Source organism: Coregonus clupeaformis, chromosome 34 (assembly GCF_020615455.1).
Source record: "Coregonus clupeaformis isolate EN_2021a chromosome 34, ASM2061545v1, whole genome shotgun sequence".
Lineage (NCBI taxonomy): Eukaryota > Metazoa > Chordata > Actinopteri > Salmoniformes > Salmonidae > Coregonus > Coregonus clupeaformis.
Window position 1 is genome coordinate 38,666,632 of NC_059225.1, and position 18,607 is coordinate 38,685,238.

The 18,607-nt window shown below is 44.3% G+C and overlaps 1 protein-coding gene across 2 annotated transcripts in view; it reads left to right on the forward strand.

Annotated features, from left to right (window-relative positions):
* Window positions 1–8,868, forward strand: part of samd4a (sterile alpha motif domain containing 4A) — a 104,822-nt gene extending 95,954 nt beyond the window's left edge. For both annotated transcript variants that reach the window (XM_041848314.2, XM_041848315.2), the window contains 4 exons: window positions 828–1,050; window positions 4,542–4,668; window positions 6,787–6,870; window positions 8,772–8,868. In XM_041848314.2, coding sequence (XP_041704248.1) covers window positions 828–1,050; window positions 4,542–4,668; window positions 6,787–6,870; window positions 8,772–8,800 — 463 coding nt within the window. In that variant the 3' untranslated portion in view covers window positions 8,801–8,868. The remainder of the gene's footprint in view (window positions 1–827; window positions 1,051–4,541; window positions 4,669–6,786; window positions 6,871–8,771) is intronic.
* The last annotated feature ends 9,739 nt before the right edge of the window (window positions 8,869–18,607 follow it).

Here is an 18,607-nt window from a genome sequence, read left to right on the forward strand (position 1 = left end):
GAAGGTCAGTTTTATTGCTTCTTTAATCAGCACAACAGTTTTCAGCTGTGCTAACATAATTGCAAAAGGGTTTTCTAATGATCAATTAGCCTTTTAAAATAATAAACTTGGATTAGCAAACACAACGTGCCATTGGAACACAGGACTGATGGTTGCTGATAATGGGCCTCTGTACGCCTATGTAGATATTCCATTAAAATCAGCCATTTCCAGCTACAATAGCCATTTACAGCATTAACAATGTCTACACGGTATTTCTGATCAATTTGATGTTATGTTAATGGACAAAGAAATGGCTTTTCTTTCAAAAACAAGGAAATGTCTAAGTGACCCCAAACTTTTGAATGGTAGTGTGTGTGTGTATGTGTGTGTGTGTGTGTGTGTGTATATACACACACACACACACACACAGAGACGTACTAACCTCTCCTCCTCTTGACGCCATCTGTTCTGTCTCACCCACGTCTGACCTCTTTTCCTCTCTAGCCATTCTAGCTGTTTGTTTCAGCGTCACTTTTTATTACCGACACTTATTATCACCACCACCAATTTGTACCCAACGACTTCCTCGGCTAAATGTTTAAAAGGTCAAATAATGTAGCTACAGAGCCTGTTCTTGAGTGGCAACACTCCCCCCGCTCTTGACACATATATGACTCCACTCCCTACGTCCACGGTTTCTCCAACATGCCCATCTCCTCAGTCAATCAAATGTATTTTATAAAGCCCCTTTTAAACTAGCAGTTGTCACAAAGTGCTTTACCTCCTTTGATTCCTTTAAAAAAAATGATGATCCAAGTGCTATTTCTCTCTCTCTCTCCTTGCAGCAGCAGCAGTAGCCGGGGCTTCGGCCAGTCCAACTCTCTCCCCACGGCGGGCTGCGTGGGGGGCAGCAGTAGCGTGTCGGCCCGCCGGAGCCTGCGCCAGTTCCAGATGCCCTCACGGAGCCTGCCCGGCGCCAGGCTTGGCCTGCTGGGCACCGCTGGCCTCCTGGGACCCACGCCACGCAGCGCCAGCAGCACCCCGACCGGTCTCAAGCAGGGACGACAGGTGGGGACACTTCTGACTGTAAACTTCTCCTAGGCACTTAGCCACTACCCCTAGCCTAGGCAATTGATGTAGAGTTCTTCTTTGGTGACGTTATATTGCAGAGTCTCCCTTTTAGGCAAGGACGGCATATGGGGATGCCCCGATCTAACCTTATCTTAGCCCCTAACATCTAGCCCCTACCCACATCGGCATCCTCAACGCAAATATTTGATTAATGTGTAGTGTCTAAAGTCTGAGTTAACCGCACGTATCCAGATTTTGGCCATTCATTTAGATTTGAAGGGATTTTTAAGGTGATGTTATATTGCTGAGTGAGCCTACCTTTTAATGGGAAGACATACTAATCCCTATCAGCTTCAGTCACAATTTGGTTCGCTACAGTAGTGGACAATGGGTAGTGATACAAAGGGTACCTACCAACATTATTGTATTCTCACTCTCAAGGGGTGCTGTGTATATGCCAATATACAGTGGGAGTAAGGAAAATGGAGAAAAACACTACTTGGTCAAGTGTCTGGATTCTGGAATCGTCCCACCATGCAGAGAAATAGTCAAACTCCTAACAATACCCTCTTTCAGATCTGTCCCAAACTATCCTTCCCTGTGAATTACATAGTTGTAAAAACAGTCATAGAAACAAATACAACCATAAGGGGGAAAATGCAACAGCAGAGGGAAAGAAAGGCAGCGTCAGTGGCGTGTCGGATGAAGTGGCTGGAACTTGTAGGCGGATCACGCATTCCACAGGCCCTACATCACTAGTGCTCATTGGAACAGTTCTCCACTCCGCAGCAGGGATAACCTGGCACTCGCACACGTCTGCTATGCTCCCACTCGGCATTTCTCTACGCATCCTTACAATGGGAGGAAATTCCAAACCGCTTCCTCCACAGTCCGCACACTCTCTCTGTCCGACCGTTTTTTGGGACGCGATCTGGAATGTGTGTATTAAAAGAAAGGAGGTAGGAGGGGGAGAGAGAGCGAGAGAGACTGGGGTGAGTCATTGTTAGGGCGGTGGTGGTGTAGGGGGAGGGGCGACGAGGAGAGGGAGAAAGGGAGGAGAAGGAGAGGGGAGCGAGTGAGGTAGTCAGTGGCAGTGAGAACAGTGCACAGGCATTTCCTGTTTTTCCCTGGCTCTCTGTATGGGAGGACCGGGAAAGGGGGAGATCGAGACGGACGGGGACAGAGAGAGGGAGTGGGGAGCGAGAGTGGTGAGGGGTGGAGGAGGAGTAGAGGGAGCGAGAAAGAGGGAGAAGGTTGAATGTATAATAGGCAGGTTACAGAGAGGAATCCGCACGGCTAAAGTGTCAGTAGTTTGAGGTTAAATGGGGAGAGAGAAAAATAGAGGGGAGGAGAGAGAGCGGGAGAACAAGAAAAGGTTGACATTATAATGGCTCAGTAGTTATAGGCTAGAGAGGAAACATCTCTGGTGTGCCCTCCCCTAGTTTCTCCACACTTTTATAAAGCCACCGCTGGGTGTGCATTTAGTTATGTGATAAAGTCCTAATTAATTACATTTTGAGGAAATTAATGTGAGTCCATTTTGATCAGAGTATAACCAAAATGTACATTGTTCATGATTTGAAATTGTAAACCAACAGGTCGTACTATTGGCCTATAAGTCATTCTGAAGTATTGTGAAATGTCATTTTGAAATCTAAATTAAATTGCACTTATTGAGTGAGGTGCTCTCAGTAGTGTGTCTAAGGTAGGGGTCTCAAACTACAATTTGAGGGGGCCGAGGTGGGGTGTGGAGGGTATTTCAAGTATCGCCAACATTGTGCAGAACTGTATATCATTGTATTACTTTGGCATCATAGGGACATTAACATATTTCCCAGCATTGTCTGTTAGTGGTTAGATTTGTTGCAGCCGTTATTGGAATTGTGCCAGTTTAGATGGTCTGTAATGATCCAAAGATATATGACCTCTAGCCTCCCAGTGAGCACAAGACATTGAAAAGTCGTGGTTTCAACGTCTTTTCAACCAAAAATACGTATTTTTCAACCAAGCACAACGTCTTTTAAATGTCTTCTGCTCATGCTTCCTGCTCTGCCTTTCGAAAGTTTTTGAAAGCCAAGTTAACAAACAGATCACCGACCATTTCAAATCCCACCGTACCTTCTCCGCTATGCAATCCGGTTTCCTAGCTGGTCATGGGTGCACCTCAGCCACGCTCAAGGTGCTAAACGATACTATAACCGCGATCGATAATAGACAGTACTGTGCAGCCGTCTTCATCGACCTGGCCAAAGCTTTCAACTCTGTCAACCACCCCATTCTTATTGGCAGACTAAATAGCCTTGGTTTCTCAAATGACTGCCTCGCCTGGTTCACCAACTACTCAGATAGAGTTCAGTGTGTCAAATCGGAGGGCCTGTTGTCTGGACCTATGGCAGTCTCTATGGGGGTGCCACAGGATTCAATTCTTGGGCCAACTCTTTTCTCCGTGTATATCAATGATGTCGCTCTTGAAACTCTCCTTCCAGACTCACATTAAGCATCTCCAATCCAAAGTAAAATCTAGAATCGGCTTCCTATTTCGCAACAAAGCCTCCTTCACTCATGCTGCCAAACATGCCCTCGTAAAACTGACTATCCTACCGATCCTTGACTTCGGCGGTGTCATTTACAAAATAGCCTCCAACACTCTACTCAGCAAATTGGATGTAGTCTATCACAGTGCCATCCGTTTTGTCACCAAAGCCCCATATACTACCCACCACTGTGACCTGTACGCTCTTGTTGGCTGGTCCTCACTACATATTCGTCGCCAAACCCACTGGCTCCAGGCCATCTATAAATCACTGCTAGGCAAATCCCCGCCTTATCTTAGCTCATTGGTCACCATAACAACACCCACCCGTAGTATGCGCTCCAGCAGGTATATCTCACTGGTCATCCCCAAAGCCAACACCTCCTTTGGCCGCCATTCCTTCCAGTTCTCTGCTGCCAATGACTGGAACGAATTGCAAAAATCTCTGAAGCTGGAGACTCTTATCTCCCTCACTAACTTTAAGCGTCAGTTGTCAGAGCACCTTACCGATCACTGCACCTGTACACAGCCCATCTGTAATTAGCCCACCCTACTACCTCATCCCCATATTGTTATTTATTCTGCTCATTTGCACCCCATTATCTCTATTTGCACATTATCTCTTGCACATCTATCATTCCAGTGTTAATACTAATTGTAATTATTTTGCACTATGGCCTATTTATTGCCTTACCTCCATAACTTGCTACATTTGAACATACTGTATATATATTTTCTGTTGTATTTTTGACTTTGTTTTGTTTACCCCATATGTAACTCTGTGTTGTTGTTTTTATCGCACTGCTTTGCTTTATCTTGGCCAGGTCGCAGTTGTAAATGAGAACTTGTTCTCAACTGGCTTACCTGGTTAAATAAAGGTGAAATAAAAATAAATAAATAAATAGGGCTACCAGTCTGTTGTGACTGTCTGTGTGACAATCGGTTTGTCCAACAGGGTTTATGGTTTGCCAACCCCGGGGGCAGTAATAGCATGCCCAGCCGGACCCACAGCTCAGTGCAGAGGACCCGCTCCCTGCCTGTCCACACCACGCCACACACCATGGTCATGTTTCAGCAGTCTGGTAAGAAATCACACACACACACACACTCAGTTACACGATACATACACGTGCGCACACACTACTGTACAAGGTAGCCCTTTCTCTCTTTCTGTTCCTCTCTTTCTTTATCTTAGCCCCTCTCTCTTTCTCGTTTCCTCCCACTCTTCTTCTCTCCTTTTTGCATTGCCATCTCTCAATCTTTATAAGCACTCAGCAGCCTAGCATCCTCAGTACTACCTTCCTCTTTGTTAGCCTGGAGACAGATGCTGTAATGCCACAGGGCATCCCACACACTGCTCTCATCTGTATACCAATGCAGCACAACAGCCTTGGGTGAAGATCCCATTCAAGTCCAATGTTCTGCTCTGTGATGGCTAGATCCTTAATTCTATTTTTACGCTGTAGCCGCGGGATAAACTGGACATCAATGTGACAGCAGGGATTTCCTCCTCCGGCCTGTCTTTCATAGGGAACCAAAGTGTATTCCCCCCTTTTTTAGAATGGAGAGGAAGGAGAAGGGAAGGCAGTTTCAGGGGGGAAGAGGGAACGCAGCCGTATGTGAGGAAGGGAAGGAGGGAAGAGTCAGTGGACTGTTACAATGAGCCTCTTTGTGCTGGGTGGCTGAGGTGCCCTGGCACCCTTTCCCTGACGCTCTCTCTTTCTCTCTCTCCCTCCTTCGTTCTCTCCCTCCCTTCAACAGCTCTGCAGAGTCATACACACTGCACATGCACTCAGGGGTGGCTGGAGTTGGAGCCGGGCCAGAGTATGTAGCTGCCTGGAAAGCTAGGCCTGGACTCGCCCTCTCTCAATCTCTGTCTCTCTTGCGCCCCTATTTCTCATACTGACGCTAGACAGATGAAATGATTGATTCAAACAGAGACTATACAGGGAGAATGATGGGATGAAGGAAGGGTGTGTGTGTGTGTGTGTGTGTGTGTGTGGAGGAGGCCTGGATTTGGGGCCTAAAAATAGTCAGTGGCCGACTGTTCTGTCTGGCCAGCCAGCGCGACGGCAAGTGCATAACTCAGCTCTTCTCTCTACTCACAAGGGATTTTCACAGCCGCCCCGGGCCGCGTTGACGCCGCTAAAGGCAGGAGCAGCTTAAGGCTAGCCGTTAGCCTAGATATCCCCCTGTGATAGCTAGCTAAGGAGCTCACAGCTGAGCTGAGGGGGCTGCTTGGCTATCAAGTTAGCAACTAGCCCTCTGTCTCAGACAATCGCTTTAATGTTGTTGTTTTTTTTTGGGGGTGGGGGGTGGTGAGTTTATGGGTCTCCCTTGTGGCAGAACGGATGACTTTGAACTTGAGAAGTACACACACACAGACCTCACACACACGCACCAAAGCACCCCAGTGCGAGTAACCCAAGTGACTGGGTATTGTATTTATGGTGTGTAATGTGGAGACAGTTGGTTAATTGGCGGTGTAGTGTAATCAGATTAAGCACGGCACACACGCCGTCGTTGAACGGAGGTCATTGTTACGACGCCCGCCCCGCAAGCAATGGGATTTGGAGCCCATGATAATTCACTCCTTTGTCTGCTGCGAATTCAGGGTGGTGATGTTAGGAAAGGTTAAAGTATTGTGTATTAGGATTGAGACATTTAGATGAACTTGATTTCAATTCTTTTTCGTGCTCAATGGGAGTAGTAGACTGTTATGTGGTATTTTGTGGTTTGTAGAGGACTGTGAAGAAATGTATCACATTCTTTTGATTGTAAAGTCTTTGCGCTATTTTCACAGTGGTTGTGTTGATGTTGTTGGAACGTTCTGGGGTCTTTCTCTGGCTTTTTATGTACGGGTATATACACATTTATCATACTCTTTCAGTTGTTTGTTTAGCTTTTTATGTTAGCTGAGCGTTCACAGTGGTTGTGTGTACGTTTTTGGAACATTGTGTTGTGTTCTCCAGGTAGTTGGTTGTGTGTACGTTGTTGTAATGTTGCAGTGTTCTCCAGGTAGTTGGTTGTGTGTACGTTGTTGTAATGTTGCAATGTTCTCCTGGTAGTTAGTTGTGTATACGTTGCAGTGTTGTGTTCCGGGTAGTTGGTTGTGTGTACGTTGTTGTAACATTGTGGTGTTGTTGTCCAGGTAGTTGGTTGTGTGTATGTTGTTGTAACATTGTGGTGGTGTTCTTCAGATCTCCAAGTGCCGGTGACGGAACCAGACATCAACAACCGGCTGGAGTCTCTGTGCTTGAGTATGACAGAGCATGCCCTGGGAGGTAGGAGCACCACAACCATCCATGAACACACACACCAGTTAACACTGGACTTCTTAGTCAATACACACATGCACACACTACTGTATCTACTGTACCACTTGGTTTAATCGCACTCACACACACACAGAGAAACTTGCACGCTTGCTCTCTCTCTCACACACACCCCCTTTGTCCTTAGAACAGCCTCAATTCGTCGGGGTGGTGGACAATTCTTGATACATACGGGAAACTGTTGAGCATGAAAAATCCAGCAGCGTTGCAGTTCTTGTTACAAACGCGCCTGGCACCTACTACCATACCCCGTTCAAAGGCACTTAAATATTTTGTCTTGCCCATTCACCCTCTGAATAATCCTTCTTTGACCTGTCTGCTTCCCTTCATCTGCACTGATTGGAAGTGGATTTAACAAGTGACATCAATAAGGGATCATAGTTTTCACCTGGTCAGCTAATGTCATGGAAAGAGCAGGTGTTCTTAATGTTTTGTATAATCAATGTATACACAATATTTCAAATAGTATTTGAGCCAATGTTTGGCTGTAGCCAGGGTGTGCCTCCATAATGAATCCACACGTAGTGAGAGGAGGGTGTAGAGGAAGGGAGATGGATCATCGCAGTAACCGTTCCCATGTGAAGTGGAGTTTAGCTTTAAATAAAGGGGCTGTTTTTTCTCTCTCTCTCCGGCCTTGCCAGCACAGAGGCAGAGACGGTGGCCCTCAGTGCTCGGCGCAGAGCTAGGGTGGACAAGTGAGCCTTTGTGTGGGTGGACACACACACACACAGGCCCAGATCAGAGGTGGTTAGCTGAGGAGGGCCAGTCCCAGACTGGACCCTTCCTGTCTACTGTACCCCTCTGCCCCTCCTTTCTCTCTTTCTATAACATACTGAATCCACATAATAGAAATGACAACCGGAGTACTCATTGTGAATGGAATACCCCCGCGCCCTTATTTATAAATAGAGTAAATATTGTCCAATAGAAATCTCAGTCATGCTCAAACACAGCAATACAACGGCCAGCTCTAAAAAGACCAAACTCTCTCTTCTCTTTTGACCAATTTGACAGAAAGCTGCCAAGTCATTTCCCTAATATTGACATGCTTCCAGACCTTACCCTTTTAGGCAGTTCTGTAGATCTGAAAGGATTGGATATCCAATATGGTGAACCTTTAATCTAGCCTATGACAGGGAAAGGTGGCGTTATTAGCATATTGCTCACCTCAATCCTTTTTCAGATCTCCCAAAATGCCCCAGGGGGTAAGGGTTAGGGGTTGGTGCATTTTGAAACTGGGCCTATATAAGACTCTTATGGAACCCTATTCTGTTTATAGTCCATTACTTTTGACCAGTGCCAATAGAGCTCTGGTAAAAGTTATTGCACTAGATAGGGAATAGGGTGCCATTTGGAATGTCATGAGACCCTCGACCACACACAGGAACTCCAGTAATAGTAAATCGTTCTATAAAACCCCTTGTATGTAATGCACACTGGTCCATAGGATGCATAACAATACATAAGATTTATTTATACAAGGATTTATATAGCTAGTTTCTAAGGCCTGAAGACACCTACGAAAGTCAATTTACCCCCCCCATTGCCTTCGGTTTCTGGCACTGCTGGTCACACACACACACTTGCCGTGTAGAAGCACGTATACCCAGCTCGATCAGTACAACGGCAAAGCACATATTTACCCCATAGGGCTCTGGTCAAAGGTAGTGCACTATGTAGGGAATAGGATGCCATTTAGGACATAACCCAGGTCCTCTCTGTTTGTCCAGCCAGGCCAGATGCAACAGTTGTTTTTTGGCTTTGAAACATTCCATCTGTATTTTTCCAGTTGTGTTATTCTTATTCCTATCTGATGGTTTGTCCTATGTCCCTCCCTTCTGTGTGTCTAGATGGAGTCGACCGCACATCCACCATCTGAGAGTAGGACCTGAAGGAGACCCGGGGACAAAGAGCTGGAACAAAAATGCTCGCCGTGTCTTTCCTACCCCCCCCACACACACACACACACACACCACAGCTAATGGGAGAGGTCAACCAAGGGGGTGGCTGGGCTGCAAATCATGCCACGGCGAGCCAATCCGTGAAAACTGCTAACAAATGGCTAACACAGCAGCACATTGGCATGTTACCATCACAACAAAACACGGCTACGCCCCCAGCACACTCATAAGTACCTGGGCTTCAGTGATGGATGACAAATGCAGTACAGCAGTGCAGACTCCTTTCCCCACCCAGTATAACTACCCACAACAGTGCCCGAGGAGTGCCCTCTGCTGGGCTGGGGTAGATATAGCAGCGCTGGGGGTCAGCATCGGCCAACAAACGATTGGCAGACCCTGGGCCCAGTTGAAGGGGGGGGTGCATTATGGGTACTGTAGTATATCATGCTACAAGGTTCAAGACTGTAGACTTCCCTTCTCCGCCCCCAGTCCCAGTTAAAGACCAGTAAGAGAGTTCCCATACCAGTTCACACCAGTCAGCATTTCTACTGGTCGTACCATATGATGTCTCACTGAGCCAAAAACAAACAAACAAGACATGTAAATGAACAAACAAAGTGGGACACATTGTGAGAGAAGCCTTGGTATTCATCCCACTGTTTGGGAGAGTTTTAGAGAGGAGGTTTTTCTAAAGACTCCTATGCTCTGTATAGGTGACAGAAAAAAAGCATTTTTACATGTATGTATTGTTTACATAAGATGCTACTATGGTACCGAAACATTTATACATTTCAGGTATGACTGTTATCTCTTATTTTATTTTTTTAAATAATTGTTGGGAAAGTAGTGGCATACTACCGTACTAGTCGCTTAATAGGCTAACGTCTCACAGTAGCTATCATAGTTTACAACCGACTTGTTTTTTTGCTTTTTGTTTCTTTCTTTCTTTCTTTCGCTTACCAGCAGCCAAGCTGTGTGAAAATGAAAACGCTAAAAAGAGAGGGATGCAGTGGAAGTGTGTAGAAGGAAAAACCGAGGAGTCAGAAGAGATGGGAGGAGGGGAAATAAAAGTGGAGAGACACAGGATGGTCTGTGCCAAGTGATTTAGAAGGAGAAGAGGACGTTAGCGATGTCAGAGGCAGGGACTTTGATTTGAAACGAGAGGGACATTTTGTAGTAGTAGAGTTGTGGTAAAGGTAAATTAATGTTATAGACAGGTCAATATATATCATCTTTTAGAATTCTTTAGTCTTTGTACCTGCAGACTCTGCATTGAAAGTTTATGCTGTTCATTTGCTTGGGTTGTGTCTGGATGTGGGAGCGAAGTTCCTTTAACGGGTGCATGATGTCGTGTGACCTAGTCTCTAATTAGGGCTAGTCAGTGCCGGTCAGGAGTATTTTCAATGGGTCTCATTGTGAAATAGAATGAGGATTACATGTGTGTTTTCAGTCCAAGGTAGGTACTATAGCGCTGCATGTTGTATGCTATATGCTCTCATCTTACTAGGAAGTAAGATCCGGTCAAAGATGTTCTGAATCAAGGAGAAAAGAGAGAACGCTAACCAGTGACGTACACAGAGGACAGGAGAATCAGGAAGTAGCTTTAGTGGATGTAAACGAGAAGGTTGCTGAGGAGGTTTCCTTTCCCTCAAGCAGCATAGCAACATCAATCCATGAAGGGTTTAAAACTATCCCCAAGATTTGTAGTACTTACCTCCACCTAGTGGCTAAAAGCAGTTAGACAGCCAGGCACTTGCAATTAGGCTTTTTGTACTTCAATTTCTTGTTAGTTTTTTTGTCTTAATATTTATCCTTGGTTCATTGTTGTCTGCATGACAGACTATAAATGTAGGTTCATGTTAAAATAAGCTCTTTAAAGCTGAGTTAGTTGAGTTTGGCTCTGTTGTTATTAGCCGCTGTATCACTGTCATACTTTAAGTGGGGTTCTTGTGCATGGAAGGTCACGCTAATGTATTGTGCCTGAATGGGCATCCTGATTTGGAGTGGTGTTTTGTGAGGGTTATTGTGCAAAAGTGTCTCGTTTTCTTGTTCTGCACTTGGTGTTGGATTAGCTGTAGTAAAATATCACATCAATAACAATGCCAATAGGTGCAGCAATAGAAATGCCATGTGCAATAAATGTTCATCAGTGGCGAGAGGCAAGTGGTTTGGAGAGGAAAGGTTAAGAGTTTTGCAGTTCAGAAAAAGGGACTTGACTTATTGTGGAAGTGAACTTGAGTAGTGAGATGAAACCAGCTTCATGCCAAATGCACCGTTGCTCGGCGATGGAGAACGAGAACACCCCATCCTCTGCTACAGTAACTACAGCCCACTCCCTAAGTGCGCATTGAACTGAAGCTTTCGGACTGAGCCATCTTGTCATAAAGTAGGGGTGACCCCAATCAAACCTCAAACCTGTAACCTGTTTTTGTCAAAATGTAGTGATATTTCAGAGTCAGTCAAACGTCACTGCTTCAGGAAGTGTGCTCACTAAACACGCATGGCCTTAACTGGGACGGTGACAGGAATATTGCATAAAGCATGATTTGGCATGGACCCTTTTGTGGCATGGTTTTGGAAAATATTTAGTGTCAGCATTACAGTATGTATTGTTACACTGATGCAACATGGTAGTTAGATCCACTTGTTTCTGCCATATAAATCGATACTATTAGCAGATTCAAATTATTATTTATTCTTCTTTTTTTTTCTATTATTGTTGCAGAGGTGAATATTGTATTCATGTAGATGTATTATTTAAAGTACCATATGTATTAACTTGCTATGGCTGGTGACCATAAGTACATCTCAAATATTAACATAGTTATTTTTTTGGGAACTACAGTATAATCGCACATGTTGTATTTGATAGTGGAATAAAGAGACACTCAGTGTCTTGTTATCCTGGTTGGCCAAATGGCTGAACGTGGCCCTTTTTTAAAGCGGAGGAAGTCTGTTTTCAATAGAAATGTTACTCCTCAATGCTCTGCTTTTGGTCACAAAGTTCACTTTTTGATCGAGCCACCAGCAAAACAAACAGGATAGGGGGCGACGACCCTTTTGAAACGTTGCCAAATAGAACAGGCCACGGTAACCCTTGATAGACTGAGATGGAGAGTCATCTGGGGTTATTTCTGTGGGATAAGGCCCTTACTACTTTGTCAGGTGTTACACTTCGACTACGAGCATTGGAGGTCAAGAGATTCCCTTTGGGAATGGTCAACCAGTGCCTACCAAGCTAACCACCATCTGCATGCCTAGTGATGACATTACAGTGGATGGCTAAGATATGTAGCCCATCCAAAAGACTGGCAACAACTGCAGGGTAGAGCATTCTAGGGGGGGACGTACACACTCACTACTGCCCATGAGGTTGTGTGTGTGTAGAATACACAACAGTATGTGCCTATGAGAGAGCGATTGAGCAGAGGCAGTAAACAGAAGAGTCGTGAATGTCATTGATATATTAATGCAACTGTGTGAGAAGTAGCCGGACGAGGAGTGGATCGGACTTTGACTCCTCTGGAAGCTGCTCACTTTGTGTAACACAAAGGGTTTCTTTTTTTATTTTCCAAAGTGCATCCAAACTCTATGGGGCTGGGATGAGAGAGATCCGCTGTACACACTGCAGTATTAACAGTTAGATGATAACCTTGATATTCCAAATATATTATTATTTAATTTAGTGTAAATGAAGACTTATGCTGTTTTTTTTTTACTGAAATTGTTGTTGGTCATAGACTCTGCACATTAGTCAAATATCGCATCATTATTCGATGGCGAGACTCTCTTTTTTGTAAACTCGAAAGCATCCATACTGTAACAAAAGTTCTACAGCTTTACTGTGCTCTGTTTGTTTTGTTTTTGTTATCAAAGAGCCTATGTCCTGTATTGACTGCAGGCTTACATATATATTTGAAAAAAAGAATATCCTATGTTTAAGAAAAAAACGAAAAATCCCCCAAAAAACAAGAAAATTAAAAAGAGGAAAAAAGTAATTTATATTATAGACATGCACGAGGCTGGGAAGTCATATTTAAAATAACAAACGGCAGTGCCTTTTTTCTACTCGAGACATTTACCCAAAATGTAAATGACTGTAATAATATTACTAGAAGCAACCCAGTTAGAGCTGTGTTGAAGGTCAAAATGGTGGCATCCTCCAAACTGCATACGAGCTCCTCTAGGACATTTTAAAACGTATCTTGTTGGTGTCACGTTGTAGACAAAAACAATATGAAACGCTTCTTCTGGCTGGCCTCGTGTTGTCAGCGTATTTTTTTTGATTCTGTAGGTACTTTTCAATGCTGATATGAAGTTATGAATTATACCTGTCTGTACAACAAACCGTATATGTTGTGTGTGTGCGCGTGTCTTGCTGTAACTGTATAAAATGCATCTTCTCAGATGTATCAGAAATGCTGCGACTTGGCATGGCCCAATCCAACAAAGGCTGTTGTTTTTCTTCCTTTGTTTATTCAACGGAGGATGACTGCCTCAGCTGTATGTGTGTGTTATACAGTATCAAGGGATTGTATGGTCACAATGCCCAAAGTTCAGTAACGCATGAGGGCTGACGGTCAGTTCAGAGAGACCTGAGGTCCACTGTACACTTCATAGATCAATATTACAACCAGAGTCTCTGTAGAGCCATTTAGAACTGGGCCAGTATTTACAAAATGTCTGAGTAGTACTGCTTTTTAGATGTCTTCTAGATCATAATGAATACAATGATATGGACAGGGGGGACCTGATCCCAGATCAGCACTCCTACTGTGAGATACTTTTTTAAATTCGGGCCCTGAAGCCCGGCCAAAAGCCTGTCTCAGGTTCTGTGTTCCTGTAGCTACTTGCCTTGGGCAGGGTTTGGGTTTGGCTTGTGAGAGGAAATGTGGATGCTAATTCGTTCTGTTCTAAATGGATCTATGGAGACTCCTCTGTGTAAATGTATGTATTTTCATTTTTGTCTATATGGGAGATTGTGGTTGCTATCTATTCAGAATGGGAGAGCTGTGAGTGAGATACTGAATGAGTCGACTGAATGTTTTGTTTTGTGGGGTCTGTGTTCAAATGCTTGACATCTTTGTTATAACCACAGACAAAAAAAAGTATTAAAGAATAACTTGTAAAATTGTATGTGGATTAAAAAAAAAATACTTGTCAGTTTCTAATGAAAGGGTCATGTCTTGCACTCTGGGAGGCCACACCATAGCAGGAGACGATACTACTGGCTACTCCTCCAAAAAGCACACCAATCAGAGGAGCTGAAGCACATAAAAAAAAGCTGTCATTCAACAAACAAAAATCCCTGCACCCCCATTTTGTAACCCCAAAGCAAGTGCACACAATGTGAGGTCTGACAACCTGCTCGCTCGACCCCATCCCCTCCTTCAGACCATCTCTGGAGACCTTCTCACTTCCCTCATCACTGAGCACTGGCTATGTCCCCTCTAACTTCAAAATAGCCAGAGTCTCTCCCCTCCTCAAGAAACCAACACTAGAGGACTTTCTTTCCAAAACACTTGAGCATGCTGTTTCTGACCAACTCTTTCGCTATCTCTCTCAGAAGGATCTTCTTGACCCTAACCAGTCAGGCTTCAAGACGGGTCACTCAACCGAGACTGCTCTTCTCTGTGTCATGGAGGCTCTCCTCACTGCCAAAGCTGACTCTCTCCTCTGTTCTCATCCTCCTAGATCTATCCGCTGCCTTCGACACTGTGAACCATCACATCCTCCTCTCAGGGCTGGGCGTCTCAGCCTCGGCACACTCTTGGATTGCATCCTACCTGGCAGGCCGCTCCTACCAGGCGTCGTGGAGAGGATCTGTGTCTGCACCACGTACTCTCACTACTGGTGTCCCCCAGGGCTCGATTCTAGGCCCTCTCTCTATACACCAAGTCATTCGGCTCCGTCATATCCTCACATGGTCTCTCCCATCATTGCTATGCGGATGACACTCAACTACTTCTCTCCTTCCCCGCTTCTGACACCATCGTGGTGACACTCATCTCTGTGTGCCTGGCAGATATCTCAGCTTGGATGTCGGCCCACCACCTCAAGCTCAACAAGACGGAGCTGCTCTTCCTCCTGGGCAAGGCCTGCCCGCTCAAAGACCTTTCCATCATTGTTGACAACTCCACGGTGCCCCCCTCCCAGAGTAAAGAACCTTGGCGTGACCCTGGACAACACACTGTTGTTCTCTGCAAACATCAAAGCAGTGACTTGCTCCTTCAGGTTCATGCTCTACAACATCAGTAGAGTACAACCCTACCTCACACAGGAAGTGGCGCAGGTCCTAATCCAGGCACTTGTCATCTCCCGTCTGGACTACTGCAACTCGATGTTGGCTGGGCTCCCCGCTTATGCCATTAAACCCCTGCAACTTATCCAGAACGCTACAGCCCGCCTGGTGTTCAACTTTCCTAAGTTCTCCCATGTCACCCCGCTCCTCCGCTAGCTTCCAGTCAAAGCTTGCATCCACTACAAGACCATGGTAATTGCCTACGGAGCAGCAAGAGGAACTGCCCTTCCCTACCTTCAGGCTATGCTCAAACCTTACACCCCAACCCGAGCACTCCGTTCTGCCACCTCTGGTCTCTTGGCCCTCCCACCCCTACGGGAGGGCAGCTCCCGCTCAGCCCAGTCCAAGCTCTTCTCTGTCCTGGCACCCCAATGGTGGAACCAGCTTCCTCCTGAAGCTAGGACAGCAGAGTCCCTGCCCATCATCCGAAATAATCCCACAGCACTTCACCCCGACCCCTGCGCAAATAAATAATGCCTTTCGTGAACTAACACTCGCACTTGACTTTCTTTTTTACCCCTTACTAGCTCTGACTTTGCTGATAGCTACTTTGAGGAAAATGTACTTACTATGACTGTGATATGTGGTTGTCCCACCTAGCTATTTTAAGATTAATGCACTAACTGTAAATTGCTCTGGATAAGTGTGTCTCCTAAATGACAAATGTAAAGACACTGTCGTACATGTCTGGGTGTCATAATGCTACGTTCATAACCAAGTGGGAAGGTGGTAATTACCAGTTGTGAAGTCGTTTTGAACTTGGAAATACCATCAAACATGGAGGTCATTAGAAGGCAAGTGATTGTTTTGCTCTTTTGCCCATATCCAGAGCTGCTTTCACCTAAATCAAAAGGAAGATGAACAGAATCAATTTTGAATCAACAATTTGTATTTTGTTCTTACCATAAACAACAACTGCTGAAGATACCGCCATGCTTGCTGTCTTTTTTTGTTGAAAAATGAGAGGTGCAAGTGAAACTCTGAGCATGGGGATGATAGACGAGTTTAGTAATTACCAGTTGGAGGGGATTTCAAGTGGATTTTTCCCAGTCGTATGCTGGTATATGGTGCCAATATTATGTGATCACAATCGTTTATTTTAATCATCTATACCTTTAAATGTGGGCACAATCAGAATGTGGACAAGATCAGGACGTATGTTAGTACCAGGTATAAACAGGCTTTACAAAGAAGAGCACAGTAGCCAGATTCATAGTTCTTACATATTTATTTTTCTTTGTCAAACTTTCAAAACGACCACAGTAAGAAGTGTAACCTAAATGAGTGGTGAAGGAGCCCAAAGACCAGGTCCTCCGAAAGGCCACAGACTATGTAGGCGCTGTAACTGAATATATCACACCTCTTCTCCCACCCCTGACACACACAACCCCAATGGCCAAATCAGATTGGTTAAAACCTACCCATTTCTGAGTATTATATATATATTTCCAAGAAATGTACAACTATACCGCTTGTCAGCAAATATGGTCCTTGCTACTATTCCTATTTATCGTAACATTTCCATCGTTCCCATCCACAGTTTTTATGTGAGTAAAGTCATACTGTATGAAACTAAATCACAACAGGTGTGATGGAAACAGTGTCGGTCCAATTTCACAAATGTTGACAATTTGTTTGACATGGTGGGATCATTTTGTGTCGGTAAAAATAATTATGCGACAAATGCTGTGGAAATGCCTATGTGCAAATATTGAAGTAAACTTGGGAGTCATGCGATGATATGCGGTCTGGAACAGTTCGCTGACAAAGCGGACAGGGTAGGTTGATGAAATATGGATAAGATCAATAGCTTTTTTATTTGTTAATTGGCAGCCAAGTTTTGTTCATGTAGCCAGCATTCAAATAAAACCTTTAATGGAAATGTGCATGAAGCTCATCACCGTCCATCACTTAACCGTCATGAAATTTCATCAAAACTAATCTGCCTATAAACTCAATGCTTTTCCACGTGGTAGTACAACAGAGCATATCATCATATGACTCCCAAGTTTACTTCGATATTATGGTTTATTAAATCAATATTTGCACATAGGCGTTTCCACCGTATTTGTCACATAATTATTTTTACCGACACAAAATGATCCCACCATGTCAAACAAATTGTCAACATTTGTGAAATTGGACCGACACTGTTTCCATCACACCTGTTGTGATTTAGTTTCATACGGTATGACTTTACTCACATAAAAACTGTGGATGGGAACGATGGAAATGTTACGATAAATAGGAATAGTTTGTGACAAAACCATCGCTAGAGTTACAAATGCGATGGTACATGGGAATCAATTTCATGGAAATGCATCTCTGCTGGGATTTTTGAATATTTGCATCAATCTGTCGCCAATTGGATGGAAACCTAGCTACTGTACATCATTTTCAAATGTTACTATATTTTAATATCCCTGCTGAAGAGAAGAGCCTACATGAAATCTGAAACATTTATACACTGACATACATAGATATATTCAGAGTTGACATTAAAAAGGTTAACAAGAGTTGACGTGTTCCTTTACCAAGAGGTGAAGGGGGGCCAGCCGACTCCTACCTCTAGTCTCTTCGAATTAATCGGTTGGAAGTGAATTCTTCATTCTCCCCCCAAAAAAGTAAGGCTGCTCAAGATAGAGGTCAGCGGAATCTATACTGGGCTGGCCCACAACGATTTGAGAAAATACACTTGTAGATTACACACATAATTAAAACGCACACAATTACGCACACAGACCTACACGACTTACAGATACAAAGCTAGTGATGCCCAATAGAGACCCTAACTGAACGGTGAAGTGCACACTTGGGGGATACAGAGAAAGCCACATGTTTGTGAAACTACTATTTGCACCATTGTGATACCTACAATAGTGTGACTATTGGCGAATTATGTATGGTTTCCATATTAGGACAGCCTCTGACAACTCCTCCTGACCGGCCTGACCTATTATGCTAACCGTTCAGTGCCATCTAATCCTCCTTCATTGCGCTATCCAGTTACCATCCAATCAATGTAACTGCACCTTTGGAAACGTCAGTCTTTTGGTTACAGACAAATACAACAATCAAAACTAACAGCAACATTACCTCATCATTTGAACACCACAGTTAACATGTTCAGTAACCCATCATTGTTGGTTTCCCGAAGTTGCAGGGGTGCAGTATACTGTACCTCGAGCGGTAGCTACCAAATTTGTATGAGAATATGTTGCTCCCCCTTCGTGTACTAGTTAATGACAAGTACAGTAGACTGGGACTGATCCTTCTGATAGGCTGACAGACCTAAGTGTTAATTGTTTGACGAATGGGTTTGAAGCATTTTGGCTTGAGCGGGAATATGATGCCATGTGAAAAGGGCACTTGTCACATTTGAATAGGTTTGGCTAAGGCAAGGTAAATAAATACCATTAGTAAGGGCTCTATTCAATCCGTAAATTGAAATTTAAAGGCAATGTTCGTGCTTTAGCGGAGATGG